Source organism: Antechinus flavipes, chromosome 5 (genome assembly GCF_016432865.1).
Source record: "Antechinus flavipes isolate AdamAnt ecotype Samford, QLD, Australia chromosome 5, AdamAnt_v2, whole genome shotgun sequence".
In the NCBI taxonomy this organism is placed as follows: domain Eukaryota; kingdom Metazoa; phylum Chordata; class Mammalia; order Dasyuromorphia; family Dasyuridae; genus Antechinus; species Antechinus flavipes.
In genome coordinates this window covers 225,336,875-225,364,574 of record NC_067402.1, presented here as the reverse complement: position 1 = coordinate 225,364,574, position 27,700 = coordinate 225,336,875, and the positions used below count along the sequence as shown (strand labels likewise).

The 27,700-nt window shown below is 41.9% G+C and overlaps 1 protein-coding gene across 1 annotated transcript in view; it reads right to left on the bottom strand.

Moving 5' to 3' along the window:
• The window catches only part of KRT80 (keratin 80), a 34,364-nt gene that overhangs the window by 2,782 nt on the left and 3,882 nt on the right, over positions 1-27,700 (bottom strand). Inside the window, exons 3-9 of the mRNA XM_052000144.1 lie at positions 16,257-16,465; positions 8,870-8,930; positions 8,130-8,225; positions 5,271-5,435; positions 2,030-2,155; positions 916-1,136; positions 140-195 (exon numbers count right to left, since the gene is read on the bottom strand). Of these exons, the coding sequence (XP_051856104.1) occupies positions 140-195; positions 916-1,136; positions 2,030-2,155; positions 5,271-5,435; positions 8,130-8,225; positions 8,870-8,930; positions 16,257-16,465 (934 nt within the window). The remainder of the gene's footprint in view (positions 1-139; positions 196-915; positions 1,137-2,029; positions 2,156-5,270; positions 5,436-8,129; positions 8,226-8,869; positions 8,931-16,256; positions 16,466-27,700) is intronic.

The window sequence follows — 27,700 nt, the reverse complement described above, 5'->3', positions numbered from 1 at the left end:
CATTGGCACATAGTACATGTTTGTTAAATTGTTTGGAGCTGTTTTTAGAGCCCTCCAAAAAAGGAATCAGGTCTCAAACCCAGGGATCCCAACCACTGTCCACCTTTCCTCCTATACAAGATAAAATGAATAAACTCACCAGGTCTGGATCGGGACTGGACAGCACTGACAACTGCAGAGGAAGGAGAGTCCATTCTGGGGAGAGAAAAGCAGGAGATCAGGTGGAGAAGGGAACTCCTCTGGTGACTCCAACAGAGGGGGGAAGAATTTATGGGGATTCCTCCTATTACTGTGCTGTATTAATCTGGGCAAGTAATATGTCTCTTCTACCATCGAGTAAGCTTTCTAATTTCTACTGTCCTGTTGCCTAATTTCATTTAAGGCTTCAATTCCTGGACGTAGGGATTTTCCCACTCTATAGCATATGCTAGAAGTGTTTTTTTGTACTTTAAAAAATGACAGAGTGTACAGAGGGTGGATAGAATATTCAGCTGGAAACAGGGTTCTGATTTATAGGTCTAGATAAATCACTAACCATAAACTTTGTCAAATTGCTTAATAAGAATAATTGCTTATGTTTATAGAATTTTTTTTGCTTACAAGGAGCATATGTAATCTCTTTGAATCTCATATCATGTGAGATAGGAAGGACAAGTATTATTTTTATTTCCTCATTTTACAGATGAGGAAACTGAGGCCTAAAAAGATCACATGATTTGCCAAAGTCACATAGAACAAGGAGAAAAGACCTTCCAATTCAAAAGCAAGTGTTCTTTCCATTACAGTATGTGACCTCTTTGTTTTCCTATCTGTAAGATGAGGGAGGGGAGTTCTACTAGATGACCTAGCTTTAAATCCTGTAATTCTCAGGATCTTCCCATCTTATCAGGTCTTGCTTCAGTTCCCTTTCTTCACCTGCACTCCTCTCCTTCCACCAGCTTTCTGTAGGTGGCAATCTCAATGTCCAGGGCTAGCTTGACGTTCATTAACTCCTGGTAGTCCCGCAGCTGGATGGCCATGTCCTTCTTGGCTTTCTGCAGGGCTTCCTCCAGCTGGGTCAGCTTGGCCCGGGCATCCCGGAAGGCCAACTCTCCTTGTTCCTCTGCTGCCTTGATGTTCTCTTCCAGATGCAGACACTACAACCAGGAAAATGAGGAGATTGTAGAGAGAGAGGGATTGCAGCTCAATTTGGACAACTTGGGTAGAAAGATAGTAGGGTATCCCTTAGGTGTGGAAGAATCAATTAGAGATAAAGAGAAGCTTAAATGTGATGGTAGAGTGCTTTACAATTCCTAAAATAAAGAGCTTGAGCAATGAAAGGCAGTGTGCTATAATGGATAGAGACCTGGCTTTGGAACCAGAAAGATCTGAATGCAAGTTCCATCTCTGACATCCTGACTGTGTGACCCTAGGCAAATCACTTGGCTGCTAAGTAATTTTCTAAGACTATAAATTACAAAGGAGATTCTCATCCTCATTGATAGAGTTTCTGTATTAGGTAATCCCTATATCATTGAAATTATAGGTTCAATCCCTATCACTTCTATCATTTGAGATTTATGACAACCCTGTGGGATAAGCAAGAAAAGGTTATGAATAAGCTCATTTAGAAGCAGCTAAGTGGCATGAGAGAGTGCTTGATAAATGCTTATTTCTTTATTTTCCCGTTGAGAACCAGAGAGATTATCACATCCAATGCCACAACTAATAAGAGGAGGAAATGTACTCTAAGACCTTTAAAGGCTAACAGACTTTTTTGTTGTTCACTCAGAGAGTTTGGATAAGATGGCCTCTATCATTCTTTACAGATCTAAATGAGATTTGAACTTAGCCCTTCCAAGTCTAGGTCCAATTAAGAAATGCTTGTTGACTACCTTATGGTTAAGAATATTAAACCTTTGGCCAGGAACTTTTGACATGCTTTTTTTCCCAGTTGGTTCAACTAATGAACCCTAGTCCAATTTTACTGGTTGAGAAACCTGGGAGGGGAAGTTTAGATGTGCATGCATCTCCCATTTAAGTTACTTACATGGCTTTTGAGGGAGAGGATTTGGGACCTTAGCTTCTGAATTTGGATGTTCAAGTCGGCGATCTCACTTCGGCTGTTTTGAAGACTGTTCCCAAACTCAGCAGATCGAGCTGCCCTCTCCTCCAGCTGAGAATTAAACAAGTCAGTGAGAGATATGGTCCAGTGAGGGAAGATTCTCTGCTTTTTTTTTCATCCCATCCTTCTCTTTTGTATCCTCAGTGATTCTCTCCTCCCCCTTTCCCCTAAAGCTCTCCTCTCCCACAGTTTCTTTATTATTCTCTGACATTTCTTTTTCTGTTTTTTTTTCATTCCACCTTCTGCTTTCTTCTTTCTGTTTTCTTCTTATTTCCCTCCACTGCTCTCCTCATCCCATCCCAATTTCTTTAATATCTTGCCTTTCTTTTATCCCTCATTTTCTTATTCTCACTTTAGATCCATGGATCTTTCCACTGTATGAAGCTGCTTCACTCATCTTCTATTCTCTTGTCTTCTTTCTCCCAAATTTATTCCCTCCCTTTTTCTTCTTCTTCTTCACTCTCTAGATTTCTATCTCTTCCCTTCCTCCTCTCTTTTCTTCCATCTCTGCTCTCTCCTTTTCTCCAATGTCTATTCTGTTCATTTTTTTAAGATAATTGCATTAAATGACTTGCTCAGGGTCACAAAGCTAATGTCAAGTGTCTGAGACTGGATTTGAACTCAGGCTCTTCTGTTTCTAGTACTGGTACTCTACCCACTGTGCTACCTAGCTGCTTCCACTCTGTCTATATTCTCTATTCCCCCCATGTCTTCTCTCTCCCTAGCCTTTATTTCCCCCTCTTCCCCATCTTCTCTGTTCTCCCCCCTCTCTCTTTCCAGTCTTCTTTCTTCCTACATTCTTTATCCTTCTCTCTCTCTCTCTTATCCTCTCCCCCACTTTCTATTCTCTATCCTTTCAAATATATCCTTTCATTTCTTTTCTCTTTCCCCTTCTCTGTCTCCTTCTGCTCATCCTATTTTTCTCTCCCCAGAAATTTGTAGTTTAGATTCTGAATACCACCAGATGATGTGGATTCAAGTATATGTATCTTCAATTCCATGAACATTAATTAAATGCCCATTGAATGAAAGACATTGGACAAAAGTTCAAAGATAAGTATAATACTGTTCTTGCTCATGAGGGTCTTTAGTTCAGGAAGAGGGGAACACATGAATTTGAATCCCCATGTGATAGGGAGAATGAACTGAATATAGAATATCGGGCAAAGCAATTTGAGAAACTGAGGAAAAGGAGTCCCTTTTACCCTCAGGTAAAAAAAAATAAAGGGATGTTAGTGGCATAAGAGAAGCCTTCATGGAGATAGTTGTATCTGAGTTAAGCCTTACCAGAAGGCAACTTATTTAAAATAGTGGGGGGGGGGGGTCCATTCCAACTACATGGGATGGTATAAATAAAGGAGTGGAGATAGAAAAGCGACTAAGGTTGGAAAATGGTGGAAAAGTCAATAGCCTGATATCTAGCATCCATGGTGAACAGTATTTGGCAAGACTGCTTATGTTTGGTAGAGCCATATTGTGGAAGGTCTAGAATGCCCCAATGGTCAGGAGTTTATAGTTTTTTCACTAAGGAAATGGAAGCCACTGAAGGTTTTTTTTTTTTTTTTGAGGCAATTGAGGTTAAGTGATTTGCCCAGGATCAGACAGCTAGGAAGTATTAAGTGTCTGAGGAAAGATTTGAACTTAGATCCTCCTGATTTCAGGGTTAGTGCTCTATCCACTGTACCAACTAGCTGTCCCCACTGAAAGCTTTTGAGGAGACATGATTAAAGGAAGGTTAGTTGGTCAGAAGTGTGAAGGAAGCCTGGATTTAGAAAAGTTAAGACTAAAAGTAGGATAATACAGTGGAATCAGCAGACGGGTTTAAATCCCACCTTTACCTGTGTGTCTTCAGATAAATGCTATAATTTTTTGTGTGTTTTGGAAAAATCATTTAATTTCTCTTGGCCTTGGTCCCTTCATCTGAGGACATTAGATGGTTTCTGACATCCTTCCAGTGTTAGATCTAGGCTCTTAGGCTACTATAAGACTCATTATGAAGCTAGTATAATCATCCAGGGGAAAGCTAATGAGGGCCTGATTGGCTGGCAGTGGGAAGGGGACAGAGAAAAGATATGGCAGAGGTAGAATGTACAGCCTTTGGAGATTGAGAGGGTGTTGAGGGTCAGAGGAGAGAATCAAAGTCATATACCATATTTTAAAATGAAGCAATAGGCATCCAGAGAAAGAACTATGAAGTCTTAATGCAGAATGAAGTATACTATTTTCTCTTTCTTAAATTTCTTTTTTTCTTTTTGTGGTTTTCCCTTTTGTTCTGATTTTTTTCACAACATGACTAAAATATGTTTAACATGATTGTACATGTGTATTGAATTGTTTGCTCTCTGGGAGAGGGAAGAAGGAAAGGAGAAAATTTTGGAACTCAAAATCTTACAAAAATGAGTGTTGAAAATTCTCTTTACATGAAACTGGAAAAATATTAAATGCAAGTACAAATAAAAATATAAAAATTAAATGAAAAAAGATGAAGTGATGGAAAGAGGAACTGGTGGGGAGAGGGAGGTGTAAAGGTGAAGAGTCACTTTTGGCCATGTTGAAAATAGAGACCAGTACAAATGGAAATATAAGAGGCCTTATTTTCCTAATTAGATCATAAACTCCTGGAGAGCAAGGACCTCTGTGTTTGCCTCCTCAACTGCCATATAATAGAAGCAATACTTGATGGATTCATTTGTTTCCTCTCTGCAGCGTCCCCCAAGAAAAACACATTCTATCAAGGTTGGAAGGAATCTTGTTTTGCCCAAGAAAATGTAGCTCAGAAATTATTTTTGTTTTAGGTCAATGAGCAAGTCAGTGGAAATGTCAACTGGATTCTGGTCTAGAGCTCTCTCTCCTTCTCATCATGTATTATGCATTTTATTTCTTCCCCACTTCCCAAATTTCTCTCACATTTGGTCCAGATTTTTCATGAAATTTCCAATGTATTCCCGAGCTTACCTTCCTCATCTCCTACACTCACCTTTCCATTCCTTCTCTGTCACTTAGCTACCTCCCCATTCTTAGGCAAGGACAGCCTCCTGGACTCAACCCCCAACTTCTCCCTCTCAACCTCATGAGATGCAGTCCATAGCCAGTGATAATCCATCTGCAAAATCTCCCTTTTCCTCTTCCCTTCTACCATTCTGTTTGCCCTTACTACAGCCCTTACTCTGCTTCTGGAATATGCTTCAGCCTCCTCCAGACTCCTGGCAGCAATGGCATCATATTGGGCCTTCACTTCCTCCACGATGCCACTGAGGTCGATGTGGCAGCGACTGTCCATTCCTACAGTCACTGATATGTCCTTCACCTGGGCCATCAAGTCCTGGAGTTCCTAGGAGGAGGGAAGGAGGGAAAGAACAGGTTTGAACAGAAAGGAAGAATGCAAGAGATTCCATTTGGGGAGTCCATCCTTTATTATCTCAGCTCCTTTGTTTTTACAATAGGGGATGTCCCAGCATGTCCACTTCCATGAAAAGAGAATGAAAGTATTTGTGGTATTTAAAAAAAAATAACACAAAACACTAGAATGGAAAGAGAGGACTTGAATTCAAAGCCTAGCTCTGTATGATATTGGGAAAATCAATTCTCTTTTCTGCATCTGTTTCTTTCTCTACCAAATAAGGGGATGGGATTTGAACGAGATGACCTGTAAGGTCCTTTCCAGCTAGGAAGCCTATGATTAATATTTCTCACGTGTCAGAGTTCTTACATCATTGCTTTTTCCTTTCCTCCCTTTCCTTTTTCCTTCTTCGCTCATCCCCTCTGCCCCTAAGCCTTCCCTCCTGGATTTCTAATCCAATCTACACACTCCTTTTCTAGGAAGTCTTCTCAGATTACCTTCTCCTAATTCCATTTTTTTTTTCTGCTTTCCCCCCATTGCCTCAGCACTAAAGATTAGCGTTCTGCTCATCTGTTTCTCATCCTTTCTTTATATTTATCCCATCCTCCCTAAGTACTTCGTGTCTTTCCCAGAAGACTGATAGCTCCACAAGAGGAGATACTGTGTCTCTTTCTTCCTTAGAGCTCAGTTAAGGATGGATCCTAGTGAAGGGTGAGTTAAACAATAACTATTTATTAAGGACCACTGTGTACAGTGTTTTGGGAGAGGATATGAAATTTATATGAGACACATTCCTTCAGCTTATGGAAATTACAATTGACAAGGCATATGACACATTTTTGTTATTTAATTTGTTTGTCTGACTATAAATTATTCAGAATAGCTATTGAGGGAAGGGGAGACTTTATGGAGGAGGAGGTATTTGGATTCAACTTGGAAGGATGAGTGAGAATTCATCAGGCAAAGTCGGGTGGTTTAGGTAGGTTATATTCCAGACATAGAGAATAACATGGACAAAAACACAAACACTGGAAAATATGGAGAAGAGTGAGGAGTCCAATTGAACCAGAGAATCATTTATATCGATGAGAATAATATGAATAAAGGCTGGGAAAGTGCCAGACATGGAGATCCTGGAAGAGAGAGACTCCATAACCAATGGCAAATATTCAGAGACTAACTAAGAGTTTCAGTAATTGGGGTTGCCTTCCTTCATGGGCTGGCTGGAGGACTAGTATAGTATGGCTCCAGCTCAGAGGTACACTCTTCGTTTTTTTTTTCCAGGATACATTCAGGGATAGCAGCCTCTAATTTCTTTATTGACAACATTAGAACTTGGTTCTAGAATGGGACAATCTCTCTCCAGATTTGCTCTGAGGCATAAACCTGGCAAAGTTGAAAGATTGTATGGGATTGTTTTTTAGGTCCTTCTGGTTCTCAATTCTATGATTTGATGATTCTTTCCAGTCTTGGAGCTCATGAACTCAAATTAATAGATGGGTGATGGGAAGGGCCTAGCCAGATCTGCAGACAATGAGATCTTCTTAGTGCTTTACATATAGAGATAGGATCGGGCCTGAATCTATATTTTCACTGATATGTAGAACTTTAGGCTAAGAAAACTCTATTGAAATGGGTCAGGACTTTTTCTGCAACACAATTGTCTGGAGTTGCCAGAGAACTTAAGAAACTTGCTTGAGATCACACAGACAATATATCAAAGGCTACTTTAACTCAGGTCTTCAGAGTTTTTGAGGCTGGCTCCCTGGCAGGTAAGTGGGCCATAGTGTATGGAGCATCAGGGTTGGAGTTTAAGAAGCCTCATCTTTCTAAGTTCAGATATTGCTCAGACACTAGCTGTGTGTTATCCTGAGCCAGTCACTTAACCCTATTTGTATCAGTTCCCTCATTTTTAAAATGACGTGGAGAAGGAAAAGGAAAACCAATCCAGAATCTTTGCTAAGAAAACTCTAAATGGGATCACAAAGGGTCAAACATGACTAAAATATCTGTTTTCTCTGCCATTGTGACTTGATCTTAGAGAGTTTGGCTTGGACCTCTAGTAGTCAATCCACAATTATCATTTCCCACCTTATCTCCTTTGTTCTGATCTTTCTACTTTCTGTCCTTGTTATGCATTAGTCTTCTGAAGAGCTATTTTGTGACCAGGGAGCTCCCCATTTTGCCAGACAGATGAATGGCCAAGAATTATTACATTCACTCAGCATTTTATTCCCTAGTCTCTCACCTGACCTTCCTCCATTTTTCTTTCTGGTGAAAACCAGGATAAAGAATCCTAGACTCCAAATGTTACAGCTGGAAGGGACTTAAGAGATGCTTTTCTTTGACCTGATCATTTTATAGATGAGGAAACTGAGAAGTTATTGATCAATTTAACATCACCCAGAAGTGGATTTTATAAGAAGAGCCTGAAGGAAACCTTGGAACTCATCTAACATCATCTCTTAATTTTATAGATGAAGTATAGTTACCTGCTCGAAGTCACAAATATAGTAACAGAGATGGAAATCACAGCAATATCCTCTAACTAGATCATGTGATACTGATATTGATCTCTTTTGCGGGAGGAGAGGGATAGCCTTTGTTGTACTTTATTTTTAGTAGGACATTTTTTCCCTTCTTTTCATGCTCATGAGGCTGCCAGAGAACTTTTTTTTTCCTCACCTGCTCATACACGGTTTTCATCAACTCCACGAAACTCTGGAGTCCTTGGAGTTTGGCCTCCAGCTCTGTCCTTCGAAGACACTCGGCATCCAGATCCTAGTGGAAGGGAGTGATCAGTGAGGAAGAAGATGTAGGAGGGGTACATTGGGATTGAATTGAAATGAGGAAAGAAGGGTATTAGGGTAATGAAAGGGCAGATATTGGGGCTGTCTCTTAACTCTAGGGAGTGAAAGTGTCCTCCTAGGAGAGGTCCTACGGGAAGGAGGAAGAGGATCCGTGAGAAGAATCTAAAAGGCTTCTGGGAAAAAGGAATGGGACAAGAACAGTGCTCAATCTACCTGTTATGTGATTTTTCCCTATTCATATATATGCCTATTTGTTTTTGTATTTTGGGATAAATGCTGATGCATTTGCAAAAAAGTATTAAAAAAAAAAGCCAGATGGACCTAGTGGAAACCAGAAAGCAGGATTAAGAAAAATCAAGCCATGGGTTTGGGGAAGGGCTTTTAATCTGGGGCCCATAAACCTTTTGAGGATCCATGATTTTGAATAGGAAAAATTTACATTTTTGTTTTTATTAAGTCTATTTTGGATTTATCATTTCCTCCAGTTATGAAAGTATTATTCTGAGAAGGGTTTCATAGGAGTTACCAGATTGACAGTGTGGTCTAGAACAAACTCAAGGTTGAGAATTCTTGGGAGGTAAGTTCTGGAGGTAGTGGGGTGGGGGTGCATAGTACCTTCTTCAATTGGACAAAGGTGAACTCCATGTCAGTTCGCTTGGTAATTTCTTCTTCATATCTGAGAGGGACAGAAACAAAAAGAGATTCAATTCCTCTATTCAAGCTGTAAGTATATTGCTCAGAAATCCCTTTCCCAAAGGATAACTGGAAATAAAATAGATAATTTTGATTACATAAAATTGAAACATTTTTTTTTTACAGAAAGTCAGTGCAATTAAAACTAGAAGGGAAATAGTTAATGGAGTAAAAATCTTTGAAACAAACTTCTTATTTATTTATTTATTAGCTTTTAAAAAATTAATTAAAGCTTTTTATTTTCAAAACATATGCATGGATAATGTTTCAACATTAACCCTTGCAAAACCTTGTGTTCCAATTTTCCTTCCCCTTTCCTCACTTCCTCCCCTAGATGGCAAGTAATCCAATATATGTTAAACATGGTAGAAATATATGCTAAATCCAATATATGCATACATATTTATACTTGATGTTCAAGAAAAATCAGCTCAAACAGGAAAAAAATGAGAAAGAAAATAAAATACAAGCAAACAACAACAAAAAGAGTGAAAATGCTATGTTATGAACCACACTCAATTCCCACATTTCTCTCTCTAGGTGCAGATGGCTCTCTTTATCACAAGATCACTGGAACTGGTCTGAATCATTTTATTGTTAAGAAGAATCATGTCCATCAGAATCGATCATTGTATAATCTTGTTGCAACAAACTTTTCTGATAAAGGTCTCGAATATCTAAGATTTGTAGGGGATTCATTCAACTTTATAACCCCAAGAGCCAGTCCCTAAATAGATAAATGGTTAAAAAGTAGGAACAGACAGTTCCAATGCAAAGTCTTGACAACCAAATTTTAAAAATACTCTACATAACCCAAAAATAAGAAAACAAATTGTAAGTTTTACTTTCCTGCAAACTATACTTTTAAGTGTTTTATTAAAGCCTTTTGTTTTTATATAGTCATTTCTGGATATTACCCTCCTTGCCACTCACCCAGAACCATGAGTTCATCTGACAAGGTATGTAATATTCTGCCTTTCACAAAGGAAGAGAGAGATATATGTTTCATTATTTGTTCTCAAGGACCTTTTCCCCACATTCATTTGGAATGTAGTTATTTCTGGCTCTGGGTTACCTTTTGTATTTGGAGTGTGTGTATGGTGGGTTATGGGTAAGGAAGGATTATGCTAGCTGAATATATGGGTTGGAAAAGATGTCCTGTGAAGGATAGAGTTAAGTAACTTCAGGGACCAAGAAGGATGAGGACAATCCATCTAGGGATGACAGGTCCTTTAGGCTTGGAGTAGAACCTAACTCTGACCCTGAGGCAGACTCCAGCTGATAAGGCCAGAAGTGAACCCTGAATTTCAAACTTCCCAATTGGTGCGAGGAGGAAGAGTATGGAGAGATTCTATTTCAGAGTATTTGAAAAACTATCGCAAGTTCAGAGCTTGAGAGATAGAGGAGCATGTAGCAGGACCACCTGAACCCCATTGCCAACTCCATCTAGCACATTACTGGGAGGAATCCCTCGATGCCCCCATCCTCAATTCTCCTTCCTTCCTATATGTCCCTTCCACTGCCCAGGTTCACTTAAGTTCTCTTGTGAAATGGAAATGGGAGACTCATATTCCATATTTACACAGTGAGCTCATAAAAGAGTTAATGACCCTAACAATCAGGGTCACTTTCTTGCCCCTCCTCCCACCCCCATGCTGTGACTCTCTATAACTCTCCAGCTTGGATTCTCCGGGAAGCTGCTGAACCACTCCCATTATCCAAATTCCCTATCATCATTAAACTTCTTTCTCCCTGGGACTACCTGCTTCTCCTCTTCCTGTAGCCTCTTTCTTCTGAGAAATCTTTCCTGATTGTACATTCAACTTGGTTTTCAATCTCCTTTCCCCATCTGTCTTTTAATCAAACTTCCCTAGAGGTCCTGCCATCTCACCCCCTCCTCCTGTTCCATGACTCTGGTTTCACTCTGTCCCAGCCTGTCTAACCTGCCTCCAGCACCCTGTTTACACCTCAGCTTCTCTTCACACAGGCTGCTTATAACCTTGTCCCTACTTCCATTGGGAGTTCTCTCAGTTCTCCTCCTTCTCTCCTTATTCCAATACTATCCCCACTCCTCTTACCTTCCCAACTCTGTGCAAATTGCATAACAACAAATTTTCTTATGGTTTGCAAAGCATTTTCTTCACAACAACCCTGCAAAGTCAATAATGTATGAGTACCTCATTTTACAGGTGGGGATATTGAGAGTAATAGAAATGAATGACTTGCTGAAGTTCATACAATTAAGAAAAAGTCTGGACTTGAACCCCTATCCTATGACTCAAAATCTGGAGCTCTCTGTTTCATCCTGCTCTTTCTTCTGGTCTGTTCTCAAGGATGCCTTTCCTAATTGATTCCATTGATGATCCTTCCTTCATCTTCCCAGCTCTTATGTCTTCACTTTATTCCCTGGTCCGTCCATACGTGTGCCTTAGGTTTATATATTCCATTAGGACGGGAGTTCTTCAAGGGCAGAGGAGGGTTCTCTAGGAAGATCCCTTCCCTAAGGCTAATTCTTTAGGATTTAGGGACTAACCTCTGTCTTAGACTTTGTGTATTGTTGAGTTATTTACAGTGGTATGGCATTCTTTGTGATTGCATTTGGGGTTTTCTTGGCAAAGATTCTGGGATGGTTTACTATTTCCATTTTACAGATGAGGAAACTGAGGCAAGAAGGGTTAAGTGACTTGCCTGGCTAGCAAATGTCTGAGGCTACATTTGAACTCAGGAAGCCTGAGTCTTCATGACTCTAGGTCCATATTCTATCCACTGTGCTACTTGGCTGCCTATTTTATTACTAGACTTAATTGTTGCTACAAGTATCTAGAATTAAGCAGCCAAAGAGATCTCCTAATAGACCAGAAACAGAAATGAGGGGGGGGGGTGGTGTAGACTCTCTTCTTAGGGAGGTCTTGAAGGTAAGAACTAGATAGATTGACCTGTGAAGAATTGTCCTTGGACATTGCTGCTGTCATTCCAAGTGTTCTTTGCTGGAATGGGGCTGGAATGGGGACCCTATCCAATGGACAAGGCACCATTAGGTTTCTGCATTCTGGTTCTGCCCCACCCAATACTCTCTGATCTTGTGTAACTGACTCCCCTTGGATAATGGAGCAGAGGATTGCTCATAAGCTATTCCCCTCCCTCCCACCTGCCCCCTGATATGCTGCCTGTGGCTGTACCAGCTATGACCTCTGCCCAATCGTGCAGAGATCTCTGGTATTTCCCTTCCCCTCCATTCTGGGCATTCTTCAGGTGACCTGAAGATTAAAGCTGTGTCGGAACTTCTGAGTTGCCTAAGAGATGGTTTCTTTCTCTTCTCTGTTTTTCCCCCTGCACTTCCCGAATCACTTTCTGGTGGTAATTATAGTTGGTCCTCCCTGCCATGTCCCAGTGACTGCCCCAGACCCATGTCACCAGCTGGCATGATTCCCCAGGCCCCATAGGGATCCTGAGTGGGAGTATCTACCCACAATCTTGACCTCTGCCATCTATAGCTCTGCAGAAGCATGTCTGAGGGAGAAACCAGGTCTACTGGAAATGAGGCTGCTGGTCAGAAGGGAAAGAAAGCCCCTGGCTGTCCTTGTGTCCTGGGCTCCCATAGAAGATGCTGTGGGGGACAAAGTCCTGAGCTGAGATCCAGGAGACTTGGATCTATCCTCAGCTCTTCCCCTAACTTCTCTGCACGATATAGGCGTCTCTTAGTCTATGGGTCTCAGTTTCCCCATAAGATGAAGGGCTTGTGGTGCCTTTTCAGTGGCTGTTCCTCATTTCTGGAATGCTTTCCTTTTTTTTTTTTTTTTCTTTTTTACCTCCAGCTATGTAGGCTTCCTTTAATATTCAACATTTCATCTTCTTCAAGAGGTCTTTCTGCAAACCCTTCCTTCTAAAACTATCTTTCCCTTGCACTGTACATATTACATATAGGAGCAGGTAACTGAGCAATGGATAGAGGGCTAGACCGGCAGGCAGGAAGATCAGAGTTCAAATCTGACCTCAGATGCTCACTGACTGTGTGATTCTAAGCAACTCATTTCACTGTTTGCCTCAGTTTCCTCATTTGTAAAATGAGCCGGAGAAGAAAATTCTTTGGTATCTTTGCTAAGTAAACTCCTAATAGAGTCAGAGTCAGATATGACTGAAAATTGACTAAACAGCAACACCAAGAGCACTCTTCTTGCTCTGTTCCATTTTACAGATGACGAATCTGAGACTCAGACAAATCTGGTGCTCTCCTTGCCTAATTTCCCAATTTCTTCTGTGTTTGCTGCCCAATTCCTTTTTTGTTTGAATGTCAGGGACATTATATTCTGAAAGCCACATGTTCTCTCTCCTCCCCAGTTCCTGTTTCCAAATGGAGAAGGGTCCAGGTTCAAAGGAAAGGTCACCTGGGAGGTGTCCTATAGTTTAGAGCAGACGGGCAATAGAGCAATAGTTTTTATGGTTCTTGACTCTTTTTGAGTCCAATATGACTTTTGGTGATCCTATTTGATGATTTCTTGATAGAGATACTAGAATGATCTGCCATTTTCTTCTCCAGCCATTTTATAGATGAGGAAACTAAGGTGAGCAGGGTTAAGTGACTTATCCAGGGTCATGCAGTATCTGAAGCCAGATTTTAAAGTAGATGTGCCCAATTCCAGCGAGGCATTCTATCCACTGGGCCACCAAGCTGCCCAGAAGGGACATTAATGATTATTGAATTCAACCCCTTCATTATCTAGAGGAAGAAACTGGGGCACAGGGTGGTGATGTTTTAACATTATCTGAGGTCATATGGGATTCTCCACCTCTTTTCCCCTGTTCTTCCCTTCCTAGTTCCTCTCAGCCTCTCCTCACTGGACTGAATGAAACATCCCAAGTATGGCTTCTGTGGAAGTTTGGACATTGATACTAAGGCTGAGCTGTAGGAGGCATCTGACTTGAAGGCAAAGGATTGAACTTGGGAACATACCTGGGTCCTTGCTAACCCCTGAGCCTCCATACAGCTCTCTAATAGAATAAAAACAATTCTAGACATAGCCAATATGGAAATTGGTTTTGCTTAACTTGGATTCAAGGCTTTCTTTTTCTTTCTTTCTTTTTTTTTTTTCCATTGGGGGAGGAAAAATAAAAATAGCTTGAAAATTAAAAATAAAACTTAATTTAAAAATATGCAGTAAATTTCAGTAGAAACCAGGTAGGGGATGAGTCTGGGGAAAACATTATTAGCTGGTCCTTGTGGAGGCATAATATTTCCATTGTCTGAACTCTTGCCCCAGTTGTGCCTTTCTCCCAGGACTGTGTCTGAGAGAAGGGGGAGATAAGGCACAGAATGAAGGTTGTTGAACTCTTTGGGGAAGACAAAGGGAGAAGCTCACAAGTATTATTGACCAGGTCAGGGGCAAACACTGAAGGAGGGATAACTTAATGTCTCCAAGAGTTGTTGCTGTGTTCCTTCTGTCTAGAGTCTCTCCTGTCTGTTTCACTGGATGCCCATTAGACCATGTGCTGAATCAGCCTAGACCACATAGAGATGGCCCAGAAGGAGATGAGAGCTGGGAATGTGAGGAGGCAGGACTGACTTTTGGTCCCTTTTCCAGGTGAAAGGGAAGCAATGGTGTCAAGTCCTTACTTCCTCAAGTTGTGGGAAAAGCCTGTGACTAGGAATCAGGCCTTCCAGTTTGGCTTCCAGCTCCCTATATAAATAAGTTTGGGGAAATTGTTCCCCTCTTTTGGGCCTCATCTGGAAAATGAGGGTGTTAACTTGGATGCATTTTAAGGTTCCTTCCAATTCTTATATTCTGTACTTTTGTGTTCTATGGAGGTTGCCCCTTCCTGGATTGAAAGTTGAAGCTGGGTGACTATGTTTCCTTGGCCTTCCTTCCCCCACCTCTGTCTACCTCCACAAAATATCTTTAATTCAATTTGCTGCCTTGATATACCTCTCAGGGCTCCTTGCCCCCCTACTTCCTTCCCCTCCCCAACTTGTTTGTTTGTCAAGAGCAACAGCAACAGCAACAGCTGATCTCATCAGTTTTCTGTAGCCAAGGATTAGCCCTTCCCTCTTCTCTGCTTTGGGACCTAGCCTAAAGTCACCTGGGCACCCCCTCCAAAATGCAGAGCAACCTGGGGGGTCTGGGAGATAAAAAAAAAAAAACTCTCCATGCTTCCGGAGACCTGACATTTCTCATTCTCTCATCTATCCACTCCTTTTATCTTATTCTCTTTCTCTTGGCTACTAATGGAGTCCAGTTTGAAAGTTTCTTGGACTTTGGGACATCAGATAAAACCAGACAAGAGCCCATAGGCCCCATGCCTATGCGTAGGACTGAGTAGAATTTGGCAGTGAATCTAATGGAGAGTGCGTGCCAGATCAAATAGAATTCATCACAATTTTTTTTTTTTTTAGATTGAGAAGGGACCTTACAGATTTAGTGTGGAAAGTCTAATGGAAATTAGGCAACGGGCTTATGAGAAATCAGGTAGAAAACTGAACGAAAATCAGGGAGAGGCCTAATGAGAAATCTGACAGCTGAATAGAAACTAGGCAAGAGGCCTAATAGAATTCAGATAAAGGCCTCATGGAATTTAGGTGGAGACTTAAAGAGAAATCCCACGGTGAACTGTGGAATGAGGGGATAAGCACAGGAGAAATGGAATCTCCCTGGTCTTTCCTCTGGGTCCTCTCTGTGTTGGTTTCTATTCAATTTTGTGTCTGGGGTAGATGATGGCAACTCTGAAGGTCAGTTGTTGGGGAAAGTGGATATTAGGGCTAGTGAGTTAGGGAGGCTGTGGGGTGAAAGTGTTGATAATGCTAGGCAGATTGGGTGGAATTATAGGGTCTTAGGCTATCAGATATTAGGATTTGAAGACATGAAGAAACATTCAGAAAGCCACTCAAACTTTTAGACTTCCAAGGACTATATTTTTTCTGCCCCTGAGAAATCTTTCTGGGAGCTCGTATTCTCTTTCCTGTTAACAGTTAGTTTATGGAGATCCTTGGACTAATTTTGCTTTGATAAAAAAGCTACAGATAGCATCCAAGTGGAAAGAGGCAGTGCCCATGGAAGGGCAATTGTTGCCACCATTTTGTCCTGAATTTTAATTGCCTTGCTCTCCTTGCTGTTGTACTAACAGCTTCTGAGGAAAGTTGTGGTCCAAGATAGGATGCCTAAGACCTTGGGACCTTGGGAGCTCTGAGTGGAAGCAGAACAGACAGGAATTCAGGCTGTTTCAACCTCCAGAGGAGGTGGAAAAAATCATGTCTCTCTCAGGTCTTCCTGTGCTCAGGAAGAGTCGACCCAGCCTAGATCACAGGACAGAGACTTACTTGATCTTGTACTCTTCTACCTTCTCCAGCATCTGCATCAGGTTGGTTTCAAGCTGACCTCGCTCCTGGCTCACTGTCCTTAGCTCCTGCTGCAGCCGGTTCAAGTACTCCTCATACATGTGGCTGAAGTCAACGGAGGTGGATTCTTGCTCCTGTAAGAAGCTCCATCGGGTCTGTAGCAGCTGGTTCCGCTGCTCCAGGGACTGCACCTAGAAGTGTTAGGGAATGGGTAGTGAGAAGATAGGATGCTAGGGCTGGGATGCTTGATGGGATTTGGGGAGCTCCAGATCCAAAGTGAGGAGAAAAGAAATCTTAGGCTGGAAGATTCAGGACATGTCGCAGATCATAATTCACTGAGAGAGCTAAGATTTCAACTCAAATCCCCCTGCTTCAAATCCTGGTCTCTGTTCATTATACCACCCTCTGCCCTTATTTTTTAAAATTAATTTTATTTTTATTTATTTTTTATTATTTTTATTTTAAAATTCAGTTTGACAGGCATATAGGGACCTTAGAGGTTTTATGGTCTAACTCTTACTTGAATAGCAACCTGTCCCCTAGGGACAGAGAACCCTCTGAATTAATACCTATATATCAATACCCATAAATAACTAATACCTCAGTTGTCAGACTTATAACCACATTTCAAATGTGCTTTTCAATTTCAATTTCAAACCACAAAGAATTATTACCTATGCACTCTGAGTCTTATATTATTGTCTAATTCTCAGGAAGTTTCTCCCTATATCCCATTGATATTTGTGGTTACAACTTCTACTTGGTTTTGTTCTATGGGACCAAGCTGAATTTATGATGGAATGGCCTTTCAGATATTTGAGGAGAGCAATTATGTTCCCCTCAAACTTCTCCCGTTTTCTCAATTGACCCTCTAATGGGATGTTCTCTCTGCCTCTCCCAACTCTACAGGTTGCTCTTCCCTTGATGTCCCCTGGGCTTTGTCCTTCTTAAAATGTGAAGTCTGGACAAATCTCAGTACAACACTGCAGACATGGTTCTGGCAGGGCAAATATGTGAAGTGGGACTGTCCACATTTTTCTTGTTTCCCAGGTCCTCTCGTTGCCCCAGAAGCTCTTGGCCTAATGTGGGCATTGCTTTCTTTGTTTTTGAGACAGAGATATGGTTTTCAAGAGAAAACTTTACTAGGAATGAAAACAAAAGAGGATAAAATGCAGCAGTCTTAAGAGAATTTATGAGTTATAGAACACAGGAATCCCAAGTTAGGTGTTGGTAAGGTTCATTGACTGTTTTCTATTAAATTCATCTCTCTCTCTAAGGAGCTAGGTGGCTCACTCAATAGATCCCTGGTCCTGGGGTCTGGAAGACTAGGGTTCAAATGTTACCTCAGATTTACTAGTTATATATTCCTGGGCAATATAGAATTAGTTAAACCTCTGTTTATTTCAATTTCTTAGCTATAAAATGGGAATAATAATAGTACCTGTCTCTTAGGGTTATTGTAAGGATCAAACGAGATAATATTTGTAAAGTGTCTGGCACACAGTAGGCACTTAATAAATGCTTGCTCCATTTGTAAATGTCTGACATATATACTAGACATTAATAAATGCTCACTCCATTCAAAAAGTATCTGACACATAGTAGGTACTTAAATGCATGCTCCATTTGTAAAGGATTTGGAATATATTAGGCACTTAATAAATGTTTGCTCCATTTGTAAAGTGTCTGACACGAAGTAAGTATTGAATAAATGCTTGTTCCCTTCCTTTCCTTTCTTCCTTTCACTTGGTTCCAAACTTTCCTTCCTTTGAAACATATTTGGCCTCCTGGGCTGTCTTTGTGCTTCTATCACCAATATCTAACATAGTTGCTGACACATGATAAGTGTTGATGAATAATTATTGATTAATCTTAGAGTTCTCTGAAAATGTGGTTTACTCATGATTCAAGGTGAAAGTTAAATCCCTTTTAAGGCTTTCTCCCCAACTTCTAGGCTCAGTGGTTAGAAGGCAAGCTCTCACTTCATTCTTCTATAAAAGGGCTCCACATCCCCTGCTTCCCCACAACCGTTTGCACAATTCCCTCTCTTCATACCCTCCCAAAAAATTGCCTTTCCCTTATAACTGGGGATAGAAATTACATTTTTCTTTTGTCATATGCTTGCATTATTAGAGAATGAAAATGTATTATATATGTATTGCCAACCTGCATATATCTCCCTATTGTGGGATAGCATGATGATCATCAGTCACTGTGTGAAGCAGGATGTTGAATGATAAATGTTACTGGGGGAGCATTGCTTATGAAGTAGTATCATGGCTACTAGAACTCATAGATTAGCAAGCTAGAACTCAGAGGCACTTTGGAGGCCAGCCAAATTGTCCACTTTCATTTTACCAAGGGGTAAAATGGAATTCAGAAAGGTTGTCACTTCTCTAAGGTTATCACTAGTAAGCATCAGAGAGAAGCTCAGAACCCATGTACTATGCTGCTTTTTCTAAGTTCTTTCTCTAGAAGTTGGCTATTAGAAGCAGAGACATGATAAGGATTCCTGGAAATCTAAAAAGTTGGGATAGGATAATTTAGCCTGGCTGACTCAATTTAAGATCCCTGTCATTTCTGTGGACCAAGGCCTGAGACTCTGGGCATAAAAGAAGGGTTAACTGTGGCCATTTACGCTTATGACTGGAAAGCCTACACAAGGCAGGCACAATGGCTGCCATGCTACTATTGCAAGAGAAACTTATCTTGGGCAGAGAAGCTTCGAGATAGCATCTCATTTCCCCGGGCTTGTTGTTACTCTTGATAGTGAGTATCTCTGATTTGGTGCTGACTTCCCTGGCCTTGGACTATTGTTGTAAACTCCTTTTTCTGCCTCTGATATAACTCCTTGGATTCTACTTCCTACACTTGACCAACTATATGAGTAGGAGAGGGAGACAGATTACAGTTATGAGAGACCACTGATGGGGATTTCTGGGGACTAGTGACAATGGATTTGCTATGGTGTGGCTAGGTGCTGCTGAGGGTGACGGGGTGGATTGGGTAGAATGGAAGTGTCAGGTTTTCAGAGTTGTGTAGAAATAAGTTTCTTTTCCTTTTCCTTCCCTTTCCTCCCTTTTCTTCTACCTCCTTCCTTTCCCTTGTATTTCTTTCCCCTTTCTTCTCTTCCTTTCCCACCCCTTGTCTTCCTTAGGCTGGATTTCCCTCTCATCCAGGTTGGAAGTGCAGACACCAGTGACAGCCTCAAACCCAGTGCTAATTGATAGGGAGGTTTTTATCCCAATTGACTCACTCCTGTTGGCCCTTTCTGCTGAGGGCTCATCATATGAGTGCCAGACACTGTGAATACTCAATGGGCTTTAATCCAGCTGCAGCTCAGAATTCCCAAAGTCAAGAGATCCACCAAGTCTTAGCCTTTCCCAGGAACAATACTGGACTAAGAATTGTCTTTAAACTTTCTGTACTTGGACTCTTAATTTCCTCATCTTTGAAATGGGATGAATAATATTCATATCATCTACCTATGTTCATAGGATTTAGACCTGGAAAATATCCTAGTGATAATGGAGGCTTTTACAAAGAGACTTGAAGAGAAGTGACTTGCTGAAATTCACAAAGCTAATAAGTTTCAGGGTCAGGATTCAAATCTAGATTTTCTAACATCAGATCTAGTTCCCTTACAGCTACCCCATGTTGCTCCAAAAAAGGGTTTTGTAATAAATTTTAAAGGCTATATCAGAGATAAGGTAGCAAGCACGGTGGATAGAGAGCTAGCTTGGGAGGAGACCTGGATTTAAACCCTACCTTTGACAATCCTGGAAGAGACCCTGTCAAATTACTTAACCTCTCCGTGCCCTGATGACTGGCTTTCTGTAACAGAAAAGGTGCTGACATGCATTAGTAGGGGGAATTCATCCCTTGGAGCTCCCTATATCAATGATATCACAAGACAGACTTAAGAAAAAAAAGACTATATAAATGTGGGCTATTATTATTCAGTTGCTGTTGAACTCTCCCTTGACCTGGTTAGTATCCTGTTTACTGTCTTGGAGGTGCACCACACCCTTTCCCTAGGAGGGCTCCTTCCTTGGCGCCTGCCGGTGGCTCCTCCTATTCAGCAATGCCAGTCCCATGTCCTTCTTTGGAATTGGATTTTGGACAGCATGTACCTGTCTGCAAGACTGGCTAGAGCAAGACCTTAGCAAATGATTCTCCGGGCCAGATCCCAGGGCTTGGTGCTTCTGCGACTGTCTGCAAGTTTTTTTTTTTTTTTTTTTTATCCACCCCCTTTTTAATGGAGGGTAAACTCTCTTAAACCCCACTTCTGGTTGTATCTGAAATGGAAAGGAAGCATGCGTGACTATAGGAGACAGAGAAGAGTCCAGAGGAGAAGTGGGCCATGCCCTGAGAGCTAGAGTCCTGGCTGCAGTAATTGAGGTTCCAGAGAAGGAACAAGAGTTCTTAGCAGGGATTCTGTGTCCGACCTGTTCCTTTTCCCTTATGACAGCTCCCAGTGCTTGTTTACATATGTCTATACAATGTTTCCTCTAGATGTTTATGCAACAAGTACAGAATAGGAAGGGAATGCGGCACAGAGGAAAGAGCTCAGGGTTGGATTCTTAGTTTTGTCACTATCTACTTCTGGTCATTTCTCTTGGTCTGTTTCCTTGTTGCAAAACAGGGAGATTTGATGAGATGGGTTAAGGTCCCTTCTAACTTCAAAGTTGTGATCCTAAGGGTACTTTGTCTTGGGGATGAGGAGATGCAGAGGGAAGCACTAATTGCTTGCTTGTTTGGTTAATTAATTGTCCTTCTAGAAGAGGGCGCAAGTGACATCACTCAGTCAGAGTTGAGTTACAATGTGTCTGGTTGTGGCTGATCAAGCTAATATGAGTTTGGAATGCTCAGCCACAGGCCAGACACAAATAGTCCGTGTGAACATTTGGTGGGGCTTCTCTAACTTTGTGCGTCTCATTTCTTCTGAGTTAATTCAATTAGGCTTTCTTCTCTGATAAGGGCACACCATATTGGACGGTCCTGTGCTAGTGTCTCCACATTATGCAATCAGTTCTAAAGTTCTTAAAAGAAACCTCGAGGGAGTTCTGTATCACTTTTTCTGGCCATCTTGTGAGGAAGTGCCCTGAATAAATTCTCCATAAAATAGTTTTTTGGCAAATGTCCATTTGTCATTCTGACAATGTAGCCAGCCTCTAAGAGGGGGCAGCATCAGTCAGGGAAACTTTCCTGGGGGGTGCATAGTGAAAGAGGGAAGGAGGAGGCTGAAGGAAGAGGAAGGGCCAGAACACATCGGCCACATTTGGGCATGTTGTCTTGCTCACTCAGGTGACAGATGAGAGGTGTGGATCAGGTTTAGTAGGGAGGCTGGGGGGAGGATTCACTGGGCAAGGCTGGGAAGTGGTGGGTTCCTATGATATGGAAACCTCTGGCTAGAGGGATGCAAGACTACTCAAGAGTGCCTTTGTCCTGGGCTTTCCCAGGGAAGGGGGGAAGATGGCAGTTACTGGAGACCGCTGATGAGGGCTGCTGGGCGCTGGGGACAGGAGGCCCTGCCAGTGCAGCTCAGTCCATACATCGGGCGATACTGGTGGGGGTGGAAGTTTGAGGACTAAGGATTCTTCTCTGTTTCAGGCAGGGGTTATTTCTGTACCTTTCCCATATGGAGGATTGGCAGGTGCTAAAGGCCCAGAGGAGGAGATGGCTGTTTCTCCATGGGTTTCTTCAAGATGCTGATTTGTGTATATGCTAAGCACTTGCTAGTCTTTATTTTGTGTCATAGCTGTTGTGTTCATATCTTCCCTTTTAGACAGGGTGAAGCAACTCACAGACCACATTTTATTCACTGCATTCTAGAAACCTGCTGCTCTCCAATGAGGCCTCTGGTATGCCATCTGACACTTACTAGCTGTGAGATTTTGTGCAAGGCACTTTTTTTCTGTGGCCCTCAGTTTTCTCATCTGTAAAATGGGAATAACAATTGTGGGACTAACTTACAGGGTCACTGTAAGATTCAAATGCAAATAACATATATAGATCCTTTTTGCAAATTTCAGTCTAAAGTCCCTCAGGCTTGCAGCCTGGGTGTCATCCTTGACTCCTCTCTATTTCTTACTTCCTTTCCCCTCACTTATAGTCAATCTGTTGCCAAGACTTGCTGATTTCACCTCTGCAACAACTCTTAAATATATCCTCTTTTCTCTTCTTAACCTGCCAGAATTCTGGTGCAAACCCTCATCACCTCACACCTGGTTTATTGCAATAGCCTGCTGGTGGGTCTGCTTGCTACCACTTTCTCCCACTCCATCCTCCATTTCATCATCAGTGTGATTTTTCCTGAAGCTCAGGTCCCTCCATGCTATCCCCTCCCTTAATAAACTTCAATGGCTCCCCATCACTCCCAGTATCAAATACAAAATCCTCTGACATTCAAAGCCCTTTATAATCTAGTCCCCCTTGCTAGTCTTTTCCACCTTATTCCTAATCACATAGCTCTTAATCCAGGCATTTGTCTCACTGGTTTCATGAACAAGACACTCCATCTCTAGTCTCTAGATATTTTCTCTGGCTGTTTCCTATACCTCGAATGCTCTCTCTCCTTATTTCTGTCTATTATCTTCCCTAGCTTCCTTAATTGTTATTGTTGTTCATTCTTCATTTTTTAGGAGATCCGATGGCATCACAGATTTAAATACCAACTAAAATCCCATCTTCTTCAGGAAGCATTACTCAACCCCTCTTAGTTCTAACACCATTTCCCCCCTCAATCATTTCCCACATATAGCTTATTTGTACATTTTTATTTGCATATTTTCTCCCCCATTAAATGGTAAGCTCCTTGAAGACAGGGGCTGTTTGCTTCCTTTTAAGCACAGTGCCTGGGACAATTAGAGTGCACAATAGAGTGCTGATCCTAGATTCAGGAATTTTCATCTTCCTAGATTCAAATCTAGCCTCAGACACTTACTAGTTGTGTGACCCTGGGCAAGTCACTTCATCCTGTTCCCCTTAGTTTCTTCATCTGTAAAATGAGCTAGAGAAGGAAATGGTGAATCACTCCAGTATCTTTGCAATGGGGTCACAAAGAATTGAACATGACTGAAACAGCTTCCTAAGTATTTATCCACTGTCTAAAGTGCTATAAAAATGTCAAGTTATTATGCATAGGAATGTCTGTCTGAACTCAAAATGTGAACCTATTACAGTTCAAATCAGTGGCAAATTAACAAGATAACACGAAAGCCAACTTAATCCTATATATTAGGATTGCCAATACATCAACTCAAGAAATATTTCTTAAGCATATTTTATGGGTGGGCGTCACCATATTATGCTAAGTTCCTCCAATCCAAAGAATAAAATGAGGTCCCTGACTTACCCTGTCTAGTTGGGGAGAGAAAGCATGAAGAAAAATAGCTGTGAGAAGAAATAGAAGACAACATATATATGAGATTCCCTGACCCCCCAGGGAAGTGTTTTATCCATGACTCTGTAATGCTGTGAGCACCACATTCCCTTTCCTACTCATCCTCCATTATCTTAATGAAAAACTGACAGATAGGGATGGAGACTGATTATTGGGAATAGGACTGAATAAGTCCTAGGAATATAGGAATAGGAATAGGAATAAACCAAAGCTTTGTTCTCAGGAGTGGTGATGTGGACCTTCCTATCCTATCAAGGAGATGTAGCTTTTCTCATTACTGGGCCATGAGTAGGCTTCCCCTTAGGCCTGTCACCTAGTGACACTTGTCCAATTGGGGTTATTCTGTTTTATCCTTCGCCCACCTCTACTGTTCTTCACTCTTGGATTACTGCTTGTCTCCACTGAGTTACATTCAGCTCCCAGAGCTCCTATAGACTATAGAGGTGATGGCTGTTGTTGTCTGTTCGTTGATCCCGCTCCTCACCTGGCTAATATCTGTCCAGCATACCAAACCTGAGATTTACAATCATCCTTCCATGTTCCCATCTGAACCCCCCGAAACCAAACCCAGAGAGGGGAGGCAGTGAGGTACAGTGAAGGCCACAGGAGCTGGCTTCAGATTTGCATTCTGACTTTTCTTTGGACATGTCAATGTATCTCTTTAGGCCTCAGATTCCTGATTTATTGGACGAGTTGGCAGAAAATTTCCCTTCTAGCTGAGTCTTTGTTTCCTGTCATTCTCTTTTCCCAGTTTACTCATCTCTGATTGTCCTACAGATATTTCTTCGTAGCTTGGGTACACATCCATCTCCTTTCTACCAGCTCATATTCTATTTTTTCAAAAGTCTACCTTTTTCAGGAAGCCTTCCCTGATTTGTCCCATTTGCCTTAATGACCTGTATTCCTCAAAGTACCAAAGGCTTCCATTTCATGCCCTGTTCTTGACTTTCTGCTCATCTTTGCAGGAGCCTTGTCTCTCTCATCAGACTGAAAGTTCCCTAGGGGCAGAAACTATATTTCTTCTCACTTCTGGATCTCCCCATATGATCTATAACTAGGGTTACAGAGCGATAGGGCAAAATTGTTTATCACAGAGGCAAGCTGAGCTCCTAGTTCTTAGACAATCCAGACTCTTGTCATGAGGCACTGGTTGTTATTTTCACAAAATAACACAAAAGAACATCCAATGATGTTCTTTGGGTTCAAGCCCTGGGCCTTGGCAGCCCAGTCAACTAATGTTGCCCTTCCTCCTTCCCATGGGGGTTCCTTGCTTAGGTCTAGGTTACTGTGGTTCTCAAGTTTAGGATCTTCTATGGATTCCCCTCCACTCTGGGGCTAGGAGTGGGTGTGTCTCCCCCATGGATCTCTCTTTGCTTCCCTTTTCTTCTGCTTTCTTTTACAAGTTGGGTGACCTTTGGTCCTTTAGAGGTCAAATTGGTCTCAGGGCAAGATAATAATTTTTTCTGTGTCTATGCCAAGAAGACTATGGGGATCAGATTTAGCTGATGCTGTTTGGTTATCTCAATATTCTAGCTTCTAGGAAGTTCTATCTAAGTTCTTTCTCAAGTCTATTTTCTGTGATGGGCATAACTAGATTAGTTCAGAGACATCAGAATGCATCAGAGTGTGTGTGTGTGTGTGTGTGTGTGTCTGTGGAGAGGGAGAGAGAGAGAGAAGGAAGGAGGGAGGAAGGGAGGGAGAGGGAGAGGGAGAGAGAGAGAGAGAGAGAGAGAGAGAGAGAGACAGACAGACAAAAAGAGATAGAGAGAGATACACACAGAGAGAAAAAGAGACAGACTGAAGGAGAGAGAAGAGAGGGAAAACATACAGAAAGACACAGAGAAATAGAGGATTTGGGGAGAGTAGAGTGAAGGAAGGGAAATGGCTTTTCTCACCACCATACTGATTTCCCACCATTCTCAGCTGGGCAGCAGTTCCATGTTTATGCAATGAGTGGGGAGGGAGGAGCCACATGAGGCTCTCTCCTCCACCCATGGTGTATAGATAAATCTTCCATCCCAGAAGTTTTGCCTTGTTTCTAATCTCAGATTCTTGTGCTGTAATTTTGCTCATGAAGACAGTAAATGAAGTCAGGTGCTCTAAAGAGAAGAGACCTCCAGTCCTGGAACTGGGAGCCCATTTGCCCCCCTTGATGTTGTCATAGTGGGTGGGGAGGGAATCAGGATGTGAAAGTCTGTCCCCCACCCAGGAACTCCCCAAAGAATCTTCTTTTCTGGAGGCCTCCTCCCTTGATGCCCGTGCTGGGAACAAAAGGGCTGGGAAGGGCAACTAATCCAGAGCCAGATGAAGTGCCAGTTTAGTTGTCTCCAATAGGCCAAAGGAATTCACTCCAAGCAGGGATGGGCCAACCCTCTGGGCCTTTTTCACGAAGGTACAATCCCTTGTTCCCCAGCCCTAGGCTCAGCTTAGGTTCTGCCTGGGTGGTCCTTCTCTAGGGTTGGGAGGATGCAGGCCAAAGGAGGGGGCTATAGGGAGTGGGGGATACTTAATTCCCTCAGGCCAAGGTGGGAAACTGATCTTGTAGACTTTCTTGGAACACTTTGTTCCATAGCCTGGCCTATCTGACTCTGGTTATAAGATTTTGTGTGTGTTGGGAGTCAAAGACAAGGGGATTTAGAATTCTTCTTACCCATTCCCTGCCCTTATCTAGCCATGCTCTTCATTCTGTGACTTTCTGGCTTGGCAGCTTTCCTAAGCTGTGAGGTCCCCCCACCCAGCCACCCCCACCTGCTTGAAAAAAATCTGAAGGACTCATTTACTTCCTATGTTGACTACTTTCCTCCCTCCCCCCTCTCTGGATGACAGGAAAAAAAGGTCTCTACCTCCAGAGCTTAAATCTGATATGGAAAATGAACAGAAGCCTGAACAACTGGAAAGAATACTAAATCTTTGTAGGTTGTGGGTGGAAGTGGGGGGCTTGGACATGTCAATATATCTCTTTGCTTCTAGGTGGGAATATGCTCTGTTAGGGAGGATAAGAAGCCCACTCTCTGATGGTGTGTCTACTAGCAAGCCTGCCTGAAAACAGGGGGATAGTACTCATGATATCCAGAGCTCCCTCCTAACCCTGGAGTTCCCTAGGGACTAGCAGAAATTATCCCAGGCATCTCTCTGCCTCCAGGCAGGTCAGATGAGAAGTGATTGCCTCTTTGCTCCTATCTCTAGAAGCTGACATTTCACAATCTCCTTCCATCTCCTCCTTATCCTGGCAGACCTTCCTACTGTTTCACCTCAATGCATTTCCTTTTGCCTTGTTCTCAGGGGATAATAAGGATCCATTCATGAACCAGCTTTTTCCCTCCCCCAAATAGTGCCCCTTTCACTGACTGACAGGCAGAGTGGGTATAATGGAAAAGCAGAAAGAATATATGTTCAAATCCTTGCCCTCCTGCTTCCTGCTTCTGTGACCTGGGACAAATCACTTAATTTAGGAAGGAAGCCTCAGTTCCTTCATCTGTAAAGTGAGGACTTTGTACTCATTGATCTCTAAGATCCTTTCTGGCTTTACATCTTTGATCCCTCAAAAGTTACCGTCTTAATTTTTTAATCTGTAAAATGGGGATTATAACATTCCCATTGTACAGATAGTACTTATAGCATAGGGTTGTTGTAAGGATCGAATGAAAGCATATATCTGAAAGCTTTACGAACTTTAAAGTGTTAAAGATAGTGAATGTGATCATTATTTTGATGATCATTGTTCCATGAGCCAGTCATCTCTAGAAGAAATGATCTTCCCTTGCTCTGATTCTTCTTCTGGCTACTATTCCTTTCCTCTTTTATCATCACTGATGTCCCCCCTTTCTCTCTGTTCCTACCCCTCGCCTAACTAATTCTGTAACTTTTAACTCAGCTTAAAGTAGCCAGGTAGCACAGTGAATGGAGCGCTGGACTTGGAGCAAGAAGGTCTATGAGTTCCAGCTCTAAATTCTAATACAGTTCTAAAAAGTTCTGAATTTTAATCCAACTTCAGACACTTCTAGTTGGGTCACACTGGGCA